Source organism: Somniosus microcephalus, chromosome 8 (genome assembly GCF_052327205.1).
Source record: "Somniosus microcephalus isolate GS21.2 chromosome 8, FLI_Smic_1.0, whole genome shotgun sequence".
Lineage (NCBI taxonomy): Eukaryota > Metazoa > Chordata > Chondrichthyes > Squaliformes > Somniosidae > Somniosus > Somniosus microcephalus.
In genome coordinates, this window is record NC_140994.1 from 143646104 (window position 1) to 143671083 (window position 24980).

The window sequence follows — 24980 nt, forward strand, 5'->3', positions numbered from 1 at the left end:
CCTCCCCGTCGCTCTCTTCCCCCCCCCGTCGCTCTCTTTCCCCCCCGTCGCTCTCTTCCCCCCCCGTCGCGCTCTCTTCCCCCCCCGTCGCGCGCTCTCTTCCCCCCCCGTCGCTCGCTCTCTTCCCCCCCCGTCGCGCGCTCTCTTCCCCCCCCGTCGCGCGCTCTCTTCCCCCCCCGTCGCGCGCTCTCTTCCCCCCCCGTCGCGCGCTCTCTTCCCCCCCCGTCGCGCGCTCTCTTCCCCCCCCGTCGCGCGCTCTCTTCCCCCCCCGTCGCGCGCTCTCTTCCCCCCCCGTCGCGCGCTCTCTTCCCCCCCCGTCGCGCGCTCTCTTCCCCCCCCGTCGCGCGCTCTCTTCCCCCCCCGTCGCGCGCTCTCTTCCCCCCCCGTCGCGCGCTCTCTTCCCCCCCCGTCGCGCGCTCTCTTCCCCCCCCGTCGCGCGCCTCTTCCCCCCCCGTCGCGCGCTCTCTTCCCCCCCCGTCGCGCGCTCTCTTCCCCCCCCGTCGCGCGCTCTCTTCCCCCCCCCCGTCGCGCGCTCTCTTCCCCCCCCCCGTCGCGCGCTCTCTTCCCCCCCCCGTCGCGCGCTCTCTTCCCCCCCCGTCGCGCGCTCTCTTCCCCCCCCCGTCGCGCGCTCTCTTCCCCCCCCGTCGCGCGCTCTCTTCCCCCCCCGTCGCGCGCTCTCTTCCCCCCCCGTCGCGCGCTCTCTCTTCCCCCCCCGTCGCGCGCTCTCTTCCCCCCCCGTCGCGCGCTCTCTTCCCCCCCCGTCGCGCGCTCTCTTCCCCCCCCGTCGCGCGCTCTCTTCCCCCCCCGTCGCGCGCTCTCTTCCCCCCCCGTCGCGCGCTCTCTTCCCCCCCCGTCGCGCGCTCTCTTCCCCCCCCGTCGCGCGCTCTCTTCCCCCCCCGGTCGCGCGCTCTCTTCCCCCCCCCGTCGCGCGCTCTCTTCCCCCCCCCGTCGCGCGCTCTCTTCCCCCCCCGTCGCGCGCTCTCTTCCCCCCCCGTCGCGCGCTCTCTTCCCCCCCCGTCGCGCGCTCTCTTCCCCCCCCGTCGCGCGCTCTCTTCCCCCCCCGTCGCGCGCTCTCTTCCCCCCCCGTCGCGCGCTCTCTTCCCCCCCCCGTCGCGCGCTCTCTTCCCCCCCCGTCGCGCGCTCTCTTCCCCCCCCGTCGCGCGCTCTCTTCCCCCCCCGTCGCGCGCTCTCTTCCCCCCCCGTCGCGCGCTCTCTTCCCCCCCCGTCGCGCGCTCTCTTCCCCCCCCCCGTCGCGCGCTCTCTTCCCCCCCCCGTCGCGCGCTCTCTTCCCCCCCCGTCGCGCGCTCTCTTCCCCCCCGTCGCGCGCTCTCTTCCCCCCCCCCCCGTCGCGCGCTCTCTCTCCCCCCCGTCGCGCGCTCTCTTCCCCCCCCGTCGCGCGCTCTCTTCCCCCCCCGTCGCGCGCTCTCTTTCCCCCCCCCCGTCGCGCGCTCTCTTCCCCCCCCCGTCGCGCGCTCTCTTCCCCCCCCGTCGCGCGCTCTCTTCCCCCCCCGTCGCGCGCTCTCTTCCCCCCCCGTCGCGCGCTCTCTTCCCCCCCCGTCGCGCGCTCTCTTCCCCCCCCGTCGCGCGCTCTCTTCCCCCCCGTCGCGCGCTCTCTTCCCCCCCCCGTCGCGCGCTCTCTTCCCCCCCCGTCGCGCGCTCTCTTCCCCCCCCCCCGTCGCGCGCTCTCTTCCCCCCCCCGTCGCGCGCTCTCTTCCCCCCCCGTCGCGCGCTCTCTTCCCCCCCCCCCCGTCGCGCGCTCTCTTCCCCCCCCCGTCGCGCGCTCTCTTCCTTCCCCTGTCTCTCTCCCCCAGTCTCCCTCTCTCTCCCCCCGTCTCCTCTCTCTCCTCTCTCTCCCCCCCAAACTCTCTCTCACGCTCCAATCTCTCTCTCACGCTCCCAATCTCTCTCTCTCTCTCACGCTCCCAATCTCTCTCTCACGCTCCCAATCTCTCTCTCTCTCTCTCTCACGCTCCCAATCTCTCTCTCACGCTCCCAATCTCTCTCTCACGCTCCCAATCTCTCTCTCTCACGCTCCCAATCTCTCTCTCTCACGCTCCCAATCTCTCTCTCTCACGCTCCCAATCTCTCTCTCTCACGCTCCCAATCTCTCTCTCTCACGCTCCCAATCTCTCTCTCTCACGCTCCCAATCTCTCTCTCTCACGCTCCCAATCTCTCTCTCTCACGCTCCCAATCTCTCTCTCACGCTCCCAATCTCTCTCTCACGCTCCCAAACTCTCTCTCACAGCTCCCAATCTCTCTCTCACGCTCCCAATCACTCTCTCACGCTCCCAATCTCTCACGCTCCCAATCTCTCTCTCTCACGCTCCCAATCTCTCTCTCTCTCACGCTCCCAATCTCTCTCTCTCTCACGCTCCCAATCTCTCTCTCACGCTCCCAATCTCTCTCTCACGCTCCCAATCTCTCTCTCACGCTCCCAATCTCTCTCTCTCACGCTCCCAATCTCTCTCTCTCACGCTCCCAATCTCTCTCTCTCACGCTCCAATCTCTCTCTCTCACGCTCCCAATCTCTCTCTCTCACGCTCCCAATCTCTCTCTCTCACGCTCCCAATCTCTCTCTCTCACGCTCCCAATCTCTCTCTCTCACGCTCCCAATCTCACTCTCTCACGCTCCCAATCTCTCTCTCTCACGCTCCCAATCTCTCTCTCACGCTCCCAATCTCTCTCTCTCACGCTCCCAATCTCTCTCTCTCACGCTCCCAATCTCTCTCTCTCACGCTCCCAATCTCTCTCTCTCACGCTCCCAATCTCTCTCTCACGCTCCCAATCTCTCTCTCTCACGCTCCCAATCTCTCTCTCTCACGCTCCCAATCTCTCTCTCTCACGCTCCCAATCTCTCTCTCTCACGCTCCCAATCTCTCTCTCTCACGCTCCCAATCTCTCTCTCTCACGCTCCCAATCTCTCTCTCTCACGCTCCCAATCTCTCTCTCTCACGCTCCCAATCTCTCTCTCTCACGCTCCCAATCTCTCTCTCTCACGCTCCCAATCTCTCTCTCTCACGCTCCCAATCTCTCTCTCTCACGCTCCCAATCTCCCTCTCTCACGCTCCCAATCTCTCTCTCTCACGCTCCCAATCTCTCTCTCTCACGCTCCCAATCTCCCTCTCTCACGCTCCCAATCTCTCTCTCTCAACGCTCCCAATCTCTCTCTCTCACGCTCCCAATCTCTCGTCTCTCTCTCACGCTCCCAATCTCTCTCTCTCACGCTCCCAATCTCTCTCTCTCACGCTCCCAATCTCTCTCTCTCACGCTCCCAATCTCTCTCTCTCACGCTCCCAATCTCTCTCTCTCACGCTCCCAATCTCTCTGTCTCACGCTCCCAATCTCTCTGTCTCACGCTCCCAATCTCTCTGTCTCACGCTCCCAATCTCTCTCTCACGCTCCCAATCTCTCTCACGCTCCCAATCTCTCTCACGCTCCCAATCTCTCTCTCACGCTCCCAATCTCTCTCTCACGCTCCCAATCTCTCTCTCACGCTCCCAATCTCTCTCTCACGCTCCCAATCTCTCTCTCACGCTCCCAATCTCTCTCTCACGCTCCCAATCTCTCTCTCACGCTCCCAATCTCTCTCTCACGCTCCCAATCTCTCTCTCACGCTCCCAATCTCTCTCTCTCACGCTCCCAATCTCTCTCTCACGCTCCCAATCTCTCTCTCACGCTCCCAATCTCTCTCTCACGCTCCCAATCTCTCTCTCACGCTCCCAATCTCTCTCTCACGCTCCCAATCTCTCTCTCACGCTCCCAATCTCTCTCTCACGCTCCCAATCTCTCTCTCACGCTCCCAGTCTCTCTCTCTCACGCTCCCAATCTCTCTCTCTCTCACGCTCCCAGTCTCTCTTTCTCACACTCCCAATCTCTCTCTCACACTCCCAGTCTCTCTCTCACACTCCCAGTCTCTCTCTCTCTCACACTCCCAGTCTCTCTCTCTCTCACACTCCCAGTCTCTCTCTCTCTCACACTCCCAGTCTCTCTCTCTCTCACACTCCCAATCTCTCTCTCTCACACTGCCAATCTCTCTCTCTCTCACACTCCCAATCTCTCTCTCTCTCACACTCCCAATCTCTCTCTCTCTCACACTCCTAATCTCTCTCTCACGCTCCCAATCTCTCTCTCACGCTCCCAATCTCTCTCTCACGCTCCCAATCTCTCTCTCACGCTCCCAGTCTCTCTCTCTCACGCTCCCAATCTCTCTCTCTCTCACGCTCCCAGTCTCTCTTTCTCACACTCCCAATACTCCAATCTCTCTCTCACACTCCCAGTCTCTCTCTCACACTCCCAGTCTCTCTCTCTCTCACACTCCCAGTCTCTCTCTCTCTCACACTCCCAATCTCTCTCTCTCACACTCCCAATCTCTCTCTCTCTCACACTCCCAATCTCTCTCTCTCTCACACTCCCAATCTCTCTCTCACACTCCCAATCTCTCTCTCTCTCACACTCCCAATCTCTCTCTCTCACACTGCCAATCTCTCTCTCTCTCACACTCCCAATCTCTCTCTCACACTCCCAGTCTCTCTCTCACTCCCAGTCTCTCTCTCTCTCACACTCCCAATCTCTCTCTCTCACACTCCCAGTCTCTCTCTCACACTCCCAGTCTCTCTCACACACCCAATCTCTCTCTCTCACACTCTCAATCTCTGTCTCTCACACTCCCAATCTCTCTCTCACACTCCCAATCTCTCTCTCTCACACTCCCAATCTCTCTCTCTCTCACTCCCAATCCCTCTCTCTCTCACACTCCCAATCTCTCTCTCTCTCTCACTCCCAATCCCTCTCTCTCTCACTCCCAATCCGCTCTCTCTCACACTCCCAATCTCTCTCTCACACTCCCAGTCCCTCTCTCTCACACTCCCAATCTCTCTCTCTCACTCCCAATCTCTCTCACTCCCAATCTCTCTCTCTCTCACTCCCAATCTCTCTCTCTCACACTCCCAATCTCTCTCTCTCTCACACTCCCAATCTCTCTCACTCACACTCCCAATCTCGCTCTCTCTCACACTCCCAATCTCTCTCTCTCTCACACTCCCAATCTCTCTCTCTCTCACACTCCTAATCTCTCTCTCACGCTCCCAATCTCTCTCTCACGCTCCCAATCAATGCTTCTCTCTCTTGTCTATCTCTCTCTCAATTCTCTCTCTCTGCTCAAGTGCTAGTCTCTCTCTCTCACTTCGCTCTCAATCTCTCCTCTCTCACGCTCCCAAGTCTCTCTCTCACACTCCCACTCTCTCGTCGATCACATCTCTCGCCAGCCTCTCTCTCTCACTCCAATCTCTCTCTCTCACACTCCAGCTCTCTCTCTCTCACACTCCCAATCTCTCTCTCTCACACTCCCAATCTCTCTCTCACACTCCAATCTCTCTCTCTCGTCACACTCCAATCTCTCACTCTCACACTCCAATCTCTCTCTCACACATCCCCATCTCTCTCTCTCTCACAGCTCCAATCTCTCTCTCTCACACTGCAATCTCTCTCTCTCTCACACTCCCAATCTCTCTCTCACACTCCCAGTCTCTCTCTCACTCCCAGTCTCTCTCTCTCTCACACTCCCAATCTCTCTCTCTCACACTCCCAGTCTCTCTCTCACACTCCCAGTCTCTCTCTCACACACCCAATCTCTCTCTCTCACACTCTCAATCTCTGTCTCTCACACTCCCAATCTCTCTCTCACACTCCCAATCTCTCTCTCTCACACTCCCAATCTCTCTCTCTCTCACTCCCAATCCCTCTCTCTCTCACACTCCCAATCTCTCTCTCTCTCTCACTCCCAATCCCCCTCTCTCTCACTCCCAATCCCGCTCTCTCTCACACTCCCAATCTCTCTCTCACACTCCCAGTCCCTCTCTCTCACACTCCCAATCTCTCTCTCTCTCTCACTCCCAATCTCTCTCACTCCCAATCTCTCTCTCTCTCACTCCCAATCTCTCTCTCTCACACTCCCAATCTCTCTCTCTCTCACACTCCCAATCTCTCTCACTCACACTCCCAATCTCGCTCTCTCTCACACTCCCAATCTCTCTCTCTCTCTCTCTCTCTCACTCCCAATCTCTCTCTCACACTCCCAATCTCTCTCTCTCTCTCACACTCCCAATCTCTCTCTCTCTCACACTCCCAATCTCTCTCTCTCTCACACTCCCAATCTCTCTCTCTCTCCCTCACACTCCCAGTCTCTCTCTCTCACACTCCCAATCTCTCTCTCTCTCTCTCTCTCACACTCCCAATCTCTCTCTCTCACACTCCCAATCTCTCTCTCTCTCACTCCCAATCTCTCTCTCACACTCCCAGTCTCTCTTTCTCACACTCCCAATCTCTCTCTCACACTCCCAGTCTCTCTCTCTCTCACACTCCCAATCTCTCTCTCTCTCTCACACTCCCAGTCTCTCTCTTTCTCACTCCCAATCTCTCTCTCTCTCTCACTCCCAATCTCTCTCTCTCTCACACTCCCAATCTCTCTCTCTCACACTCCCAATCTCTCTCTCTCTCACACTCCCAATCTCTCTCTCTCTCACACTCCCAATCTCTCTCTCTTTCTCACACTCCCAATCTCTCTCTCTTTCTCACACTCCCAATCTCTCTCTCTTTCTCACACTCCCAATCTCTCTCTTTCTCACACTCCCAATCTCTCTCTCTTTCTCACACTCCCAATCTCTCTCTCTCTCTCACACTCCCAATCTCTCTCTCTCACGCTCCCAATCTCTCTCTCTCACGCTCCCAATCTCTCTCTCTCTCAAGCTCCCAATCTCTCTCTCACGCTCCAATCCCTCTCTCTCTCACTCCCAGTCTCTCTCTCTCTCTCTCTCTCTCTCTCTCACACTCCCAATCTCTCTCTCTCACACTCCCAATCTCTCTCTCTCTCTCTCGCACTCCCAGTCTCTCTCTCTCGCGCTCCCAGTCTCTCTCTCTCGCGCTCCCAGTCTCTCTCTCTCGCACTCCCAGTCTCTCTCTCTCGCACTCCCAGTCTCTCTCTCTCTCGCACTCCCAGTCTCTCTCTCTCGCACTCCCAGTCTCTCTCTCTCGCACTCCCAATCTCTCTCTCTCTCTCTCTCTCGCACTCCCAATCTCTCTCTCTCTCACACTCCCAATCTCTCTCTCTCTCACACTCCCAATCTTTCTCTCCTTCCCTCTCTCTGTCCTTCCCTCTCTTTCTCTCTCCTTCCTTCTCTCTCCTTCCCTCTCTCTCTCTCTCCTTCCATCTCTCTCTCTCTCTTTCGTTCCATCTCTCTCTCTCTCTCCTTCCCTCTCTCCTTCCCTCTCTCTCTCTCCTTCCCTCTCTCCTTCCCTCTCTCTCTCTCCTTCCCTCTCTCTCATTCCCTCTCTCTCTCTCTCTCTCTCCTCCCCTCTCTCTCTTCCCCCCAGTCGCTCCCTCTCTCTCTTCCAACAACAACATGCCCTCAAAAATCCTCGGCACCGCCGGGCTCCCCCAGCTAGTATATAATAAAGCGGTTCCGTACATTTTGTCTGTCCGGCTATCCGCTCGAAATTTATACGGCGTACCTACGCGCCCGTTACCTCCAAAGAAAGCTTATGCTTACGACCGTCCTGGAAGCGTATTTACTTTTCGCTCGGACGAAAATTGTTCGCGCCCTATTCAAAAAACCTTCAAAAACACGCTCATTATCTGCTAATTAGCATTGAGTGACTGACGTCAAGGTTCGACCAATCCTGTGCCGTCATGATTGACCAATCCTACAGTTCAGTCGTCTGATGGTTGACCAATCGGTGTGTGTGTGGGCGGGACTAATCTTTTTCATCTCCGGGACCTGGCAGCCATTGCCTCAAGCTAAAAACCCCATTTACTTCCAGCTCCAAATCTGCTAATCCAGCTTCGAAAAAGTTAGTATCTCTTTTAAAAAATAACATAAGATTTACCAAAAACGTTTTATAAGTACTTTCACTTTCATCTTTGAAGGTATTAAAAGGTACAAATGTTGCCCGGCAGCAGATTCACAGAGGGACACAGAGACAGGGCCCCAAAGCCTGGGACTCGATTTAAAATGTTGCCCGGCAGCAGATTCACAGAGGGACAGAGACAGGGCCCAAAGCCTGGGACTCGATTTAAACCGCCCGGCCCAAAACAGCCCTGCAGCAGATTCACACAGCGAGAGAGAGACAGGGCCGAAAGCCTGGCACTCGATTTAAACCGCCCGGCCCAAAACAGCCCTGGCAACGCGGGGCCCCCCCCAGCTTTATCTATCTATATATATATATATAAAGGAATCGATCTGTCTATCCTTCTGTCTGTCCTCACGTGTGCATCTGTCCGGCTATGCGCTCGAAAGTTATAGAGCGTACCTACGCGCGCGTTACCTCCAAAGAAAGCTTACGGTTCCGGGACGGTGGTAAGCGTATTTACTTTTCGGTCGGACGAAAATTGTTCGCACCTTATGCAAAAAACCTTCAAAATTAAACTCATTATCTGCTACTTAGCATTGATTGACTGACGTCAAGGTTCGACCAATCCTGTGCCGTCACGATTGACCAATCCTACAGTACAGTCCCCTGATGGTTGGCCAATCGGTGTGTCTGTGTGGGTGGGACTAATCGTTTTCATCTCGGGGATGTGGCAGCCATTGTTTCACTGCTTCCAGCTCAAACTACTCTGCTGATCCGGCTTTGAAAAAGTTAGTATCTCTTTTAAAAATAACATAAGATTTACCAAAAACGTTTTATAAGTACTTTCACTTTCATCTTTGAAGGTTTTAAAAGGTACAAATGTTGCCCAGCAGCAGATTCAGAGGGGGACGCAGAGACAGGCCCCAAAGCCTGGCACTCGATTTAAAATGTTGCCCGGCAGCAGATTCACAGAGGGACAGAGAGAAAGGGCCCGAAAGCCTGGGACTCGATTTAAACCGCCCGGCCCAAAACAGCCCTGGCAACGCGGGGGCCCCCCCAGCTAGTCCATTATAAAGTAGCCAGCTTACAATATGCACTGTATTGTTTGAAGACACTGGGATACCATATCATTTTACAACAAAATGTTGCTTAAAAGCTTCTAACTATTTGAATTTTTGCAGTCCATATGTCAGGATGTGCATAATCTTTTGATAACTTTACAAGAAATGAAACTGGCAAAAGCAACCACCCTCAGAGAAAATGAAGAAAAACTCTGATTCCATCTGGTATTTAATATGAATGCACGAAGTTGTTGTCCTATATAGTAATGATATTGCAGTTTATTGCTTACTTGTAAATCAGATCGGTGTCACCGGGATCAAATACAGAGTGCAGGCTTAAGAACAAAAGGGAAGCTGGAAAGTAAATCGTCACCTTCAAATCCGAATTCATTGTGTGTTTTTTGTAGAATTAGCCAGAGTTCCAAAACCATGAGTCAGGAAAGTGCCTTTTAGCCTTCCCATTTGCCATTGATAATGCTGAATTGTTGAGTGTGGGTGGAATGGAATTTGATAACACACACTGATGAATGCTGAGCTTATCTGAGAAACTATTGTTCATTATGAACAACCTTTGAAGGAAACTGCATTTTTTAAACGTAACCAGCAATCCTTATTTATTCATAATGTTTTGCAAGTTATGAGTCTAGTAATACATATTTTACTTACCCTTTCAGAACTTAATTAAAGCTTTACATCAAAGTGTGAAAAATCGAATTATGTATTTAGTTTGAAAATGCAGACAAATATGTATTTCATGTACATTGTTGCAGAGTAGAAAGCTGGTTAGTGTGGTTAACCCCTCCTCCCTGCCCGACTCATCTCTTCCACTGCTGCCTCACTCAGCAGCAATTCCTTCCCTTTTATAGAACCCTCCCTGGCTGGCTACATTTCCACCACCTGCCCTGCCCAAACTGCTTGGCCTCTCCCTCTACCCCAATAATTAATCCTTTTGAGCACTTGGCCCTCATCTATCCCACACACCTCTTTTAAAATCTTTGTTGTTTAGTCCTTCTCCAACCCCCCCCCCCCCCCCCCCGACCCATAATCAACCTATATCCTCCCTTTTGTCTCCCTTGTCGGGGAACATAGGATCTAATGAGGGAGGAATTGAATGAAATCAGTATTTGTAGGGAAATGGTGTTAGGGAAATTGACGGCATTGAAGGCCGATAAATCCCCAGGGCCTGATAATCTGCATCCTAGAGTACTTAAGGAAGTGGCCCTAGAAATAGTAGATGTATTGCTATTCATCTTCCAAAATTCTATAGACTCTGGAATAGTTCCCATGGATTGGAGGGTAGCTAATGTAACCCCACTATTTAAAAAAGGTGGTAGAGAGAAAACAGGGTAAGCCTGACATCGGTAGTGGGGAAAATGCTGGAGTCCATTATAAAAGATGTAATAGCAGAGCACTTGGAAAACAGTGACAAGGTAAATCATGCTTGACTAATCTACTGGAATTTTTTGAGGATGCAACTGGTAGAATAGATAAGGGAGAACCAGTGGATGTGGTGTATTTGGACTTTCAGAAGGCTTTCGCTAAGGTCCCGCATAAGAGATTGGCATGCAATGTTAAAGCACATGGGATTGGGGGTAAGGTACTGACTTGGATAGAGAACTGGTTGGCAGACAGGAAGCAAAGAGTTGGAATAAACGGGTCTTTTTCCGAGTGGGAGGCAGTGACTAGTGGGGTACCGCAGGGATCGGTGCTAGGACCTCAGCTATTCACGAATATATTAATGATCTAGACGAGGAAACTAGATGTAATATCTCCAAGTTTGCAGATGACACAAAGCTGGGTGGGCGTGTGCACTGTGAGGAGGATGCAGAGAAACTCCAGTATGATTTGGACAGGTTGGGTGATTGGGCAAATGCATGGCAGATGCAGTATAATGTGGATAAATGCGAGGTTATCCACTTTGGTGGCAAAAACAGGAAGACAGTTTATTATCTGAACAGCAAGGAAAAGGGGAAGTGCAACGAGACCTGGGTGTCCTTGTGCACCAGTCGCTGAAGGTAAGCATGCATGTGCAGCAGGTGGTTAAGAAGGCAAATGGTATGTTGGCCTTCATAGCGGGAGGATTCGAGTACAGGAACAAGGATGTCTTGCTGCAGTTGTACAGGGCCTTGGTGAGACCACACCTTGAGTATTGTGTGCAGTTTTGGTCGCCTTATCTGAGGAAGGATGTTCTTGCCATGGAGGGAGTGCAGCGAAGATTCACCAGACTGATAGCTGGGATGGCAGGAATGACGTTTGAGGAGAGATTGGGTCGATTAGTCTTATATTCGCTAGAGTTTAGAAGAATGAGAGGGGATCTCATTGAAACTTATAAAATTCTAACAGGACTAGACAGACTAGATGCAGGAAGGATGTTCCTGATGGCGGGGAGTCCAGAACCAGGGGTCACAATCTAAGGATAAGGGGTAAGCCATTTAGGACTAAGATGAGGAATTTCTTCACCCAGAGAGTGGTGAACCTGTGGAATTCTCTACCACAGAAGGCATTTAAGGCCAACTTATTAAATATATTCAAGAAGGAGTTAGATATATTTCTTAAGGCTAAAGGGATATGGGGAGAAAGCAGGGATTGGGTACTGAATTTGGATGATCAGCCATGATCTCATTAAATGGCAGAACAGACTCGAGGGGCCGAATGGCCTACTCCTGCTCCTATCTTCTATGTTTCAGCTTCTGCAGTGAGCATCTCCTCGTTTCAGTAATGTTAGCTGCCACCTCAGTTACCCTAGCTGTACCTTCTTTGACTTTACCGTCCTCCTGTCTTTCCTTAATCTTACCCTTCATATAAACTCCCCCACCCATTCCCTCAATCTCCCGCAGCCCCCCTCAATTTGAGGTTTGTAACCAATGTTCCCCCTAAGGTGCGTGGCCGTGCACCAATCGCAAGGTCCCACGCAGGCTGCTCACTAGCTGCTGCTGCTGGAAGAGATACTGCGCATGCGCAGCTGCGCAGCAAATTTAAAGGGACTGCGCAGGGGGAAAAAATTAGAGTGGGGCATTATTTGGAACCACTTCCTTGTCTCTCTTACTAATTGCAAGGTTACCCATTCTTAGCAAATTGATCACTGGCTCTCACTTATGTTGCTTCCCTGGTACAATGCTCACTGTTGCTGGATGTTTGATATCATATTAATATTACAAAGTAAAGAACTATTAGAAGTGAATACTGTAATGCATAAGAAACTGTAGAATCTTAAACATGACCTACACTTTTTTTCTGACCATAACCGTCTCTGGCTGCTCCAATGGCTCAGCTGATCATTTTATGGTAAGTTATGGTACTGCAACGTACAGACCAGGTTTGATCCTTGGTCTGTGCTGAGCCAGATGCATCTCAGCTGAGCACCAGTGGGTGCACTACATCTAGCTTCTGTATCCCTAGGCTCGGGAGGGTAAACTTAGTCACTGTTCTTGTCCTTGATCACTATTGTATTACGCAATCTGTTGGAAATTATGTCGGCTTTTGATGAGGACAGGATCAAAATCTGCAAAGATGTATCCAATGGTTGAATAGTGATATTCACTGTAACACTGATGAAGAATAGCAATTTGTGTTCGGTACCAGAGGGCTCTGTATCCATGGAACTGTATCATAACATGAACTAGTGCCCTCAAGAAAGCAGGTGTGACTAACTGGGGCGGTTGGGGTAGACAAAGTGTCATGTCAGTGGTATTCATCTTTTTCAAATGATTTGAGAAACATTTTGACATGCTGCTAAAATATTTTAAATTCTAAACAACCTGCAGTAGCAGGAAAGGAATTGCTTCTTTGCAGTTTATTTAGAATTGAGGCTAAGCTGATTTTTTTTTTTGTCCTTTGGTTAAGTTCGAAAGATTTTGCCACACAAGTTCTGTGGTTTTTGTATTTTTTTCCCCTAGTGTTACACAGAGCTTAGGAATGTGTAGCTGCTGACAGTTTCCAGCTTGGCTACGGTCCATAGTCCTTTGTTACATATTTTGTAGGTGTATAGAGGTGACACGGTAAATGACACAGCATTCTTGAACATTTGTTCACCTTTCCGCGGTGACTCATACAAATACCGATGATAAATCTTGTTGCCGTAGGTATGCCAAAACAGTTTGCATAACCCTAGGATAGATTTTCTTTTCAATGTCAATAAATATTTTCTAGTAAAAGATTGTTTAATTTCAAAATGCAACAGACTTTTTTGAATGGAATACTAAAATTAGAGGCTATTCCAGTTAGATTATCCTTCCTCTTCCATACCAAATTAAGAGTGAATGAAATAAGTGCATTACTATAAACACAATAAAAATAGTTGATGCAGGGAACATTATCTTCGGGGAGCAGGTAGTGGTGGTGATGAAGAAAAGGTACCTACAGGGACTCGGAGCAAACCTCAGCGTGGCTTCTCAGGCAGCCTGACTTGCTCTTTATGCAGTCAAGCGCCGACTCTTTTGGAAAATGCAGACTTGATTTTATGGTTGAAGTGTCTTCACAACTGAATTCAAAAAAGAGCCAGGGAGGGAGAGCAGCAATGGCCAAGATGGAAAGCGGTATTCGCTACTGCTTCTACACCCCAGGGGTGGCTCAATGTCACCAACTACCTCATCAATTATGTCATTATCAGTGGACAAAAAGCAACTGACATTTTGAAAATTAATTTTATAGTTTGATGGTTGGGTGAATGAGTAAGATCGTCTAAGAAGTCTACTTCCTATACTCCAGCTCATGGAGTGATCTTGTTAAGACAAGTCAGACAATGCTCCTAATCATAAGTTAACTTAACCTTCCTCAAACAATAGAGAAAGTTCCCTTGAGTTTTTTTTTAAAATTACAGCAAAATTACTTTGCTATTCCCAAAAGAAGAGGTTTGCATTGCATCCAGCACCTAAGGGCTGGATTTTCTCGATGGAGGCGGGACTGCTGCTTGCCGGGTCTGTGTCCCGCCACCATCAGCCTCTGGCCAACCAGCGGGATTTTCCCCTGATTGACCTTGTTAAGCCCGCCCAGCGTGCTCAACAGGCCAATTAGGGGGAAGTCACTGACTGGGCACGTCAACTTCTGACGTGCCATCTGTCAAGATTTCTTGAAAGAAGAAATGTCAGCGTTTGACAGCTCTGTGAAGCTGTCAAACACTGACATTCTGTGTAGTTTGATGAGTCATTGTATTCAGGACTCATCAAACCTTTCAGCTTTGGAGAATTCACCTGGCTGTTGGTTCGGAGGATCCAACAGCCAGTCTGTGAAATCTGCAATGAAGATGTTGGGACTCCGGATCCTGAGCGGCTGTAGGCAGAAACAAAGGTAAGTAAACATTTTATAACACTTAGCACTCACCTTACATACTTGCCACTCCACACTTGCACCCATCACTCACTTTCAGACCCCTCCGACCCCCGCAGACCACCTCGACGTCTCCTCCACCCCAGCAGGGTTCTCCGAGGTCTGGAAGCCTGCACTTGGAAAAAGTAAAATGGGACTAATCCTTTTTTCTGCCTGTTAACTGCCTGTTAACTACCTGTTAACACGCAGTTAAAGGGATTTAATCCCTTTCTCGCCTCGAGGAGACGGGACCCGGGGCAGGAGGACTTCCCGCCTCCTGGCAAAAGGGCACGGAGGTGGGATGGGGGGGCGGTTTGCCATCCGCCCCCACATTCTGCTACTTTACTGGCAGTCCTGCCTCCATACCCGCCTCCTCGGGGCTGACAAAATCCAGCCCACAGGGTCTTCAGCTTCTTTATTCTGAAGGAAAATTTAATGATAATTCAGACAGTATATCTGGGTGACTGATTAGTTGTCATCTGGGGGACGGTTTATTACGTTAAAGGCGTTCTATAAATACAAATTGTTGTTATAAATTTCAAGGATTCATACTTTCATGTTGGAATATGAGAATTTTGTAGAAAGTACTTGAAATCAAAGCTCCAATTTGCTGAGACACCAGGTCTTGCTGGCAGCAGTTGGGAGAGTGGAAAATGAGATGCGTCACTAGGAGAGACCAATTCGCTGTGTGCCACGTTTCCTGGTGCGGGATTTGACAGCAAATGTGAATCCATTCTGCAAGTATACATGGGCCTCATTAACATAGCATTAATGTTAAAATTAGATCCCATGCTTATTCTCGCAATTGTGGGCAAAGCTCCGCCCGCAGTGTGCTGATGGTGTGTGGAGAATCCTGAGACGGGCCTACTTTAATAGGCTTCTTACAGACACTTATTGAGTTTAAAAAATCTTTTAGTTATCTTTGCTGGGCAGTCTCCCTTTTTTTTGCACTTTTTTCCTGCTAGTACTTTTCTTCAATATTCTTGGTTGCTGCTGCCATACAAAATGGAGCAAATGAGTATTCTTTTACAGGATCCAAATCTGTAGCAAGATTATCGTGAGGAAGAGAAGTTCATGAGTAGCCAACAAATGCAATGACACCTGAGATGATTTGTCTGCACATCTCCCTACCCCAGGACCTGCATTTATTGATCCCTTTACACTTTTTTTTAAGGAAGATACAGATTTGTTGGCTGTTAGAAGCCTGGTCGACATTGTGTATCTAGACTTTCAAAAAGCCATTGGTAAGGCATTGCACAAAAGACTATTACATAAGGTTGAGTTTTGTGGGATTGGTGGGCAGATTAGGTTGGATAAGGAAGTGGTTGAATTCCTGTGGACAAAGTAATTATTAATGGTAGTGGTTCTGTGTGAGGGCAGGTCACTAGTGGAGTTTTGCAGGGGTATATGTTGGGATCGTTGTTCTTCACCAACTTTATCAACAGTCTGATTGAAAGCATTGAGAGTACTACCTGAAGGTTCGCAGATGACATGAAGATGTGCGGGTGTAAGGTGAAAAAAGTAGATTGCAAGCAGATTTAAATGCAATTGGGAATATCTTTTAATTATAGATAGATGTAGCATGACGTTGAGCAGAGGAAAACCAGGAGGTTATAAGTGTCACCCTTGGGTCAGTGATGGTAATCTCGCCTGTGTCAGAGATTGTGGGTTCAAGCCCTACTCCAGAGATTTAAGCATTGAATCTAGGCTGACACTTCAATGCAGTACTGAAGGAGTGCTGTAATGATGGAGGTACTGTCTTGAAGTATGCAAATTGCTGGTGAATTTCCCTACATTACAACAGTGACACTTCAAAAGTAGTTCATTCTCATTGACTGTGAAGCGCTTTGGGACATCCTGAGGTTGTGAAAGGTGCTGTATAAATGAAAGTTCTTCCTTTTATAGCGCATGAGTCATTGAAGGTCCATGACGGTGCTGCAAGGCTATTGTAAAAGCAAACAAGAGCGTTAGGATATCTTGCAAGGATAATTAAATGTAAAACAAGAAATATGTGCTATTTTTGTAAGGGGCAACAGCAACTGGAAAAGTTTTTTAAAAAATGAATATTTGCGGAGCTGGAAGGAGCAGAGTGCTATACCTGGCACCACTTTAAAAAACTTGGCTGCTGCCGGCCCGGCCTCGTGTCAATGTTGTGTCCCTCCCTCCTGAGGACCTACCTGCGGGTCTCTACTGGCTTCCCAACCACTGACATTCGTGAGGCCGAAGAGTGGTGAGCTGCATTGGGCCCTGTTTGACATCTGCAGCTCGCCTGCTGAATTCCAATGAGGCTGGAGCCTCAAAATCACGACTGCCTCTTCACTGCTGGAACGGATGGACGACCAGCCAACGCCCTCTGCCAGTCGGCCGTTCAAACGTTAAAATCATCCCCACTGTGTGGAGAGTCAAGAGTTCAGGCCGATGTTTCAACATGCCATGGTGCTGCAATCCTGTGAGTGGTCCTTGAACTCGATATTGGTTGGGATTGTGGATTGCAAAAAAAAAATTGGAAAGTAATCTTGTCATAATGTTTACTTGGAATCAAGTATCAAAAAGTAGCAATGAATAAATAGTTTTATTACTTCAATCTTTATTATGTTACAATGAAATAACATTGATGTTTTGGTAGTAACTTCTAGATATGTAGAAGTTGGTTAAAGATAAACCTGGAGAAGGTATGCCAGCTATGAGTTTTATTTTTTTTAAAGAAATCAAAAGTAGGGATTTATAGATATATTTTTCAACCTTTGAGTGGGTAGGTAGTGTATAACTCAGACATTTTAATGATTACCTACTACGTGTACCAGAAACTCTCCATTATAATGAATGGCTTGTTTGGCATATCGGGGTTCTTTCTGAGAGCTGTTATGTTTGTACTGTTGTCCTGGTTTCCATCTGAGTACTCCTAATGATACAACATTGGAAATTCCCCATTCTGTTTCTGTTTTGTTAATTATAACACAGGGTTTCTATATTTAGAACTGTATCTCTTGCTCATCTTGCACATTCAGACCAGTGTTCCCTCAGAGAAATTGAGTTGGAGTAGCTCTGTAGATTGCTTACATGGTTCCACCCATATGATGTAACATTTGTAAAATCAAAATATTTGTATCTTTCACAGAGGGCTGTTGTGATAATCTGCATGCACAAACTGTTACGGTTAACTGAATCAGATTTTTGCATTCTTGAAGTTGCTTGCCTGTGCGAAATAATTGAAAAGAATGATGGTGTTGAAGCAGCATTTGGTGTAACTGTCACTTAAGTATAGTTGGAATATTTACCATCAGTAACCAGAACTCTTCATTTGTTTAGCCCTCCACATACTGGTCAGAATCATATGATTGATCTTTCTCTTAAACCCATAATGTAGCGACCCACAGGTCATAATATGCCTTCTTCCAAAGTCAGTTGCAATGTCTCCTGTTGGCCCCTGAATTAGAAGAAAAGGTTGTTTTCTAAATGCCCCTTACAAAGTGTCCAGTTGAACTTATGAAGCTTTAGTGTCATTTTTGATCCTACCCAGTCTTCTTCTGTTAGCAGGCTAAGGCGCTATCTCATGCTGGGGTCTGGTTCCACAGACACACTCACTTTACAGTGTAAGTATTGGTTGTGATATTACTTTATTGATATGGAATAAGTAAAGTAAATTAAGTAATATGGTATTACCCATTCCTCTGGGTAGAGACGTAACCCCTGCCTCTTCCTGGTGTTCATCCTTCGATTCTCTACAAATGAGTTCTATCTTTCTCCCTGTTTATATCCTGCCTCCCTTCCTGCCATGCCGTTCGTTCCTTCAGCGACTCCATGATTACATCTTTTATATTTTTCACTTTACTTTGCGTGCAAACCCACTTAATTAAAATGCAAACTCACCTTTGGATTGTGTAATGATCATAATCTCACTCGTCTGCCCTTACTTCCTGGATCAAAAGCCCTCAAGCTATTTGGGATAAAATGACCAACAGTCCAAACAATGTGATCAACTAACTGGTGCTCTTATCAGTACCTCACACAATATGATCAAACAGGTTTCAGTTTACTGTTGCATCACTCGATACTCACTCCACCATCAGTATCATCCAAAAATTATTCTAGCTTAATGTTGTATCACCCGAAATTTATTAACCCCATGTTTGCTCCAAGCTGCTTTCTAAAATATAATTCAACCCACCACCCTGCTTCCTTACAACAGAAAGGTTATTCATGTGCAAGTTTGGACAGTCAGTATTGGCTGATCAATTGACCCCAGAACAATATTGCAGCTGAGCTGGATCCTGCCTACACATTTTCCAGCTGGATAATAATCAGGAGTGGGAGCCCTTGGTTGATTTCTCTAACCAACCCCCCCTCCCCAGGCCTGATGTAATACTCCTGCTGTAATTAACACTCATTTGTGATTGTAACAACTCATCAGATTTAGAGGCAAGAAAGACGGTTGGAGAGACCAATTATTTATCAGTCCTATTGGGTCAGAAAATGTAAGGATGGAAAATTGGATAAGGAGGACATTTTACTTTCACATAGACATTGAGCTAAGTTCACTGATGGCACGCACTGAGCTCAAAGGGAGAATGGGCTGGTGAATCAACCTGGCAGTGTTCTAGCCCCATCTCTGATTCACAACATTGAGTTGTGAGCACTGAATTTACCATTCAAGTTCTAAATATAAAAGTACCCAAGAGACAGTTAGGAGAGCTAAAAATGGAAGCAGCATAAATTCTGTCAACAGAAAATGCTGGAAAAACTCAGCAGGCCAGGCAACATCCGTGGAGAGAAATTAGAGTCAACGTTTTGGGTCAAAAACCCTTTGTCAAGACTAAAGAGGCACAGGGAATGAAATAGATGAAGAGGCCAGGCTGGGAGAGAACAAAAGAGAAGAGACATTAAGAGGTATTCAAAACGAGACGAGATGGTGATAGGACTAGTGGAGACAAAAGACAGCTCTAGATTAGGTGTGAAATGCGCTGGCAGAATGGGAGACAGCCGCCATGTGGGAGAGAGAAAAAAAGGGGGGGGGGGGAGGGGGGAAGGCCAAAACAAAGGTGTGGATAAAAAATATAAGTAAAAATGTAAATTCTGTCAGCCTGGTCATAGCATCTAATGTCAGGTATAACATGGCCAGATGAAAATTAAGATACCCTCCATTTTACCTCAATAAATTCAGAAGAGCGGCCCTTACTGCAGCATAATGTATTGTCCTTGCATATTGTTAATTAAAGGGCCCCCATTTGGAGCAAGCATTCTGTTGCACTTGCACTCCAGGGTCTCGCTCATGTTGAATGTTATACCCAGAATGTTCCAGAGACTCTGCAATAAAAGCAGCCATTACTTTACCACACCAACTTGCATGTTTATCGGACATAACACCCCCTTCTTCCTTTCCCACACCAGGAATCCTAATGATTTCTCTGAGGTTTCCTGTTTGAGGACAGGCTTGTACTATGGACGTCACACTACTGAATTGAGACTGTCCAAACTCATTACACATAGGACCCAAATAAGCATTTTTGGTGGGATTGTTTACAGAGCAATAAATATTTCCTGTATTGGTCAATGTTATGTGGTGTATTACATTGTACAATGTAAGCAGTTATTAATTGCCATACACGTATTCTGGTTGTATCATATAACATCTCTGTCACATATGATTAACTCTTCTGAAACTGAGAACTTATTAGCATGCCATGCATACAGGACAGAGTGACATCAGAATACTTGAAAAAGCAGGGTATGCTGAGACATTCCTCTGTTGTTTCATCAGGGGATTGGAGTGGTCTTTTAGTTGAACTGCTTTTTAAATATGTCGTGCAGCTATATTTTTATATGTTGGTCACCAGTACTTAGAAATTTAAGGGGCTAATGTTACACTGTGTGTTATGTTTGTGGGAATAAATGCTGGGGATCATCACAGCAATGGAAGCTTTACAAAGAACTCTACTTAATACTGTTTATCATACTCAGTTTATAACAAGTCAATTTAAACTGATTTTCAGGTTGCAGATTGTCATGACGGGCCAGTCTTCCTGTCTGTAAGATACACAGGGCTGGATTTTTCTGCACTGTTACGTCAGGCAGTGGGAGTGGGAAGTGTTGTGAGGAACCGTTCATCCTGCTTCCTGGTGTCTGTCACTTGTGGGATGGAGCACTGACAACATTTAAACGAATTGTTCTACAAGGTGTGATCTTTAGAAAATGAATGTTTTCAACCTCTGAGACGGCTGGCCATGCTGCATTGCGGCAAGTGTTGGACCTATTTTGCTCCTTTCTACCTGAGGTGAACACCTTGGTGGTAGAGGTTACCACTGGGAACCCAATTTTTAAAAAAAACTTATGCGAGCATGGTCCCGGAAGATCCACTAGGATCAACTCTTGTGAAAAAGTGTGGGCGTAAAGCTCACCACTGGCTTAGTAGGATTCCTGATGGGTCGAATCGGAAAACTAGAGCATGTTTCACACACCTTTTTTAAAGAAATCCAAGATAAAATTTTAGATATAAGTTCATCAAGAGTAATATAGTACAATAAACAATATGTAGATTGTGATGCTATATTTATCTGAATGATCTATGACCAATATATATGCTGATTCACAAATAAAAATGTGAGAGAAACCAGTAACCCAGTTAACTAATTAATTTAGGTGACCTTAGAAAAAAAAATGGTTCCATATGTCAAATGATACGCCTGCTGCTTGGATGGCTCCGAAGTTAAATGCACTTCATTTTCTGGTACAGTCATACAGATGAAGAATACCCACCATGGTCAGTTCCGGGTCTTTGATGCGTTAGCTAACCTCAGATAAGGCAGGCAAGCTACAGGGGTGCTACAGTTGGTTTTCTTTTGGGGAAAAAACAGCACTTGTTTCTGCAGTAATGCTAGCTATTTATCCAGCTGCAATGGGTAAAGGAAACTGATTCTTGGAAAATAAAATATCAAGGAAACATAGCTGCACTGGGTGGAATTCTTACAAATTTCTTTCTAAATTCACTGAAAATGTGCACGCCTCTCCCACAGCACATCATAGCACACCCGTGCAATTCCTGACTCACTGTTCAGAACTCTATTGCGGTGGGGGGGGTCTAGTATCTGAACAAAAATGGTACATTCAGCACATATTTTGTACCCTTCACACTACGTCAGACTTTTAGGAAAAAGAAACAAAGGCAGTTATTTGGCATACACAGAGAAAGTTGCCCAGCAATTAAAAAAATCTTAATTAGCATAGGAGCCAGAAAGTCTGTACCCTCTGACTGACTTTATTAATTACATTTAAAAGAAAAAAAAAGTTCCAGAGCCTTCTCACTACAGCCTGAATAATAATTAATCTCTGACCATACTTAACAGTGACTAGATTTTGTGGTCCTATGTATCCACAATCCTGCTCCACCGCCATAGATGTGGCCAAGTGGGAACAGTGCCCTGCTGTTGAGATACAAGTCTGACCCCACCGGCATTTCCAGGATCAGAACATTTACATGGAACAATGCCGGTACATCTCTCGGTGGGGGTTGCAGGCCAGCCGCTTTCATGAATAGCCCGTAGGTCTGGCTAAATCAGCAATCAAAATCTCAAAATAGCGCTCTTTTTATAAGAGGGCTGATTTCACATGAAATTTATATTTTGGAGTGTTCAAGCCACAACCCTGACCTGGAACACAACATTTGGCCCCACCTCTGCTGCTGTAGTCAACTGGATGCTGGAGATAGGGCACTTTCCAAGCTTTACATTTCCCCACCTCCCTTGACTCCATTGTGGTATTTAACTCCTTGTCTGACACCAAGTCATGGATGAGCCAGAATTTTCTCCAGTTTGACACTGGCAAGGCAAAAGCCACCCTGTTCAGCTCCAGCTAGAAATTCTACACCTTTGCCCTTGATTCAGCAGTTCCTGTGTTGAAGATGCTATGCAAGTGCATGATGATGATGCTAAGGATGATGAGATTGATTTAACTCTGGACATTTGTGCAGGCAGTTAGGAGGAGTCACCTGCATAATTGGGACTGAAGGATGATAAAAATAGACTGAAAGATGATGTGGGGAAAAGATTCAAAATCAAAATAATTGAAATTAGAATATTCTATCAATCTGGGAATTTGGTTCAGTAAATTGGACACACTAACTGCCGTACTTGGGTTTGAATTAAACCAGGTTTCTTTAGAACGATAGCAAAATACTGCAGATGTTGGAAATCCGAAATAACAACAGAAAATGCTGGAAAAACTCAGCAGGTCAGGCAACATCCGTGGAGAGAAATTTGAGTTGACGTTTCAGGTCGAACCCTTCGACCCGAAACGTTAACTCTGTTTCTCTCTCCACGGATGTTGCCTGACCTGCTGAGTTTTTCCAGCATTTTCTGTTGTTATTTCAGGTTTCTTTAGAAATGGGAATGCTTTTTAAAAAAAAAAAAAAAAAAGTTGCAGCCTGTAGGATTTTTAAACCTGATTAAAACTAATTTCTGTATACCAGTAGGTTATGTATACTGTAGCAATGATTCTCATATTATAGTTACATCTTGTGGTTTGCTTTTAAAAGAACTAAACACCCAATACAGGGATCCAATGACTTCACAAAGCTATGCAGTCATTTCCTGCATGAGTGTCCTGATTTGATTGACTACTCATACCACCACATTCTTGGAGTGGATTCTGTTGTGCTGATCAGCAATCTCATAATTTGTTTCAATGGAGACCAAAATAAAATTAATTGAAATCTCTTACTGTAATTTATATTCGAACAACAGTGATGAAATGTGGCCATTCCACCCGTGGTTAGCTTAAAACCACATTAACAAAGCGTTTTTTTCCTTCTCTGACCCAAGTCTAATCAGGATTACTTCTTAGCACCAGTTGTTGTAGGATTTGCATAGCAAATTGTATAATCTGTAGTATTAACAGCAGAGGCTCATGTTTTTTCCACACTGATAAGTGAGAGTAATGTGCTTCTCCATTGCATGAACTTAATGAAACATGATGCTTGAAAATGTATCAAAAACCTGAGTTCTGTTGAAGATGAAGATTTCAAGTTATACAGCAGACATGAAGCACTGTATAATTATTCTGGGTTTTACATAGGCCTGTTCCAAACCCTTGATAAATAAGTATTTTATTATTGAAACACATATATCTATGCTTAATTATTCAAATTAGATAACGAGTGTGGTAAACCACGTTCACTATCGTATCACTGTTAGTAGTTAGCACTGTTCACCACTGTTCGTTATAACTGTATCACTGACCACTATTGTATCACGGTACGAGGTCGCCTCTTGCCACACTGCTATACCTGGGATGACCACTGCCGACTCCGCCTTGGCTCCACCCACCAGGCCAGGTATAAAGGTGAGCGACTGGCTGGTATTCCTCCTGCTTGGATCGGATCACCCACGAGAGTGGGCTCTGTTATTTAGTCAATAAAAACCTTTAGTCACCTTCGTAACTCTTCGCCTTTTATTGGAGGAATTGATAGGTATATCAATTTTATTGACTAAATTTAATGATGTCCGACAACGAGTCACAACCGGCGGAGGAGCCACCAGCGCAGCTCCCAGGAGCACAGCCACACCAGCCAGCTTGGCTGCGAGCCCTCAGACCGCCGTACCTGGACCTGAACCCACGAGCAGCAAACTCAGCCGCAGACTTTAAACACTGGCTGGTCTGCTTCGAATCATACCTGAGAGAATCCAGCGTCCCTCAGGCATCCAAACTAAGTGTCCTGCAGGCACAACTGAGCCCGAGAGTATACACTCTCATCGAGGACATGACTACCTACGAGACCGCCATCAACCTGCTGAAACAGAAGTACCGGACCCCGGTAAACTACATGTACGCTAGGCACCTCCTAAGATCACGGCTGCAACAGCCAGGAGAATCAGTAGCCGAATTCTCACAGGCGCTATATGCACTCGCCAGGAACTGTGACTTTAAATCGGTGTCGGCAGCCGAAAATACTGAAGATAATATCCGCAACGCATTCCTGAAAGGCCTACGGTCCGAGTACTCACGGCAAAGACTGCTGGAAGCTAAAGACCTCAGCATGGAAAAAGCTGAAGCCCTCGCTATCTCCCCTGGAAGTGGCCCACCAAGATCAGGAAGCATTCACCAGGTACTGCTCGCAACCCTGGGACTTGGGCCCGACCCCTACCACAGCACCCTTCCCAGCGCCGCCCCCGGGACCTACCTCTGCGTCGGCGTCCCGGACCCGACCGGCCCCGCCACCCCCGGCACCGGCCCCAACATCGGGCATCCGCGATCGGGCCGCCGGCTGTTTTTTTTGTGGCCAGGAGAAGCACCCGAGGTCGCGCTGCCCAGCCAAGAACTCCATATGCAAAACCTGCCTGAAGAAAGGCCACTTCTCCAAGGCCTGCAGGAGCGGATCCTCAGATGCCAGCAGTGCCGCATGCGAACTATGGGGGCGGCCATCTTTGTTTAGGGCAACTGAGGCCAGCATCCCCACACATGAGTCATGGGGCGGCCATCTTTGATTAAGGCAACCGACCCCAATAGTGCCTCATGTGAGCTACGGGGGCAGCCATCTTCTCTGTCATTTTGCCCTACCTCGTGGGAGACGCCATTTTACTCACCACGCCCGACCGCCTCGCCCGCAGATGACAACGACTCGCTCAGCTACACACTAGCTTCCGTCACCCTGGACCAAGCCCGCCCGCACCATCTGTCCAAGTCAATGATGGACATCAAAGTGAACGACCACGCCACGACCTGCCTGTTCGACAGCGGAAGCACGGAGAGCTTCATCCACCCAGACACGGTGAGCCACT

General features: G+C 48.0%; 1 protein-coding gene across 4 annotated transcripts in view; it reads left to right on the plus strand.

The window, feature by feature from the left end:
• pfdn1 (prefoldin subunit 1) overlaps window positions 1-24980 on the plus strand; it is a 105103-nt gene that overhangs the window by 55634 nt on the left and 24489 nt on the right. For 2 of the 4 annotated variants that reach the window (XM_085995202.1, XM_085995205.1), the window contains exon 4: window positions 17746-17804. The exons of 1 other annotated variant lie outside the window; for it this stretch is intronic. In XM_085995202.1, coding sequence (XP_085851328.1) covers window positions 17746-17804 — 59 coding nt within the window. The remainder of the gene's footprint in view (window positions 1-17745; window positions 17805-24980) is intronic. One more of the 4 variants, XM_085995203.1, reaches the window with a different exon arrangement.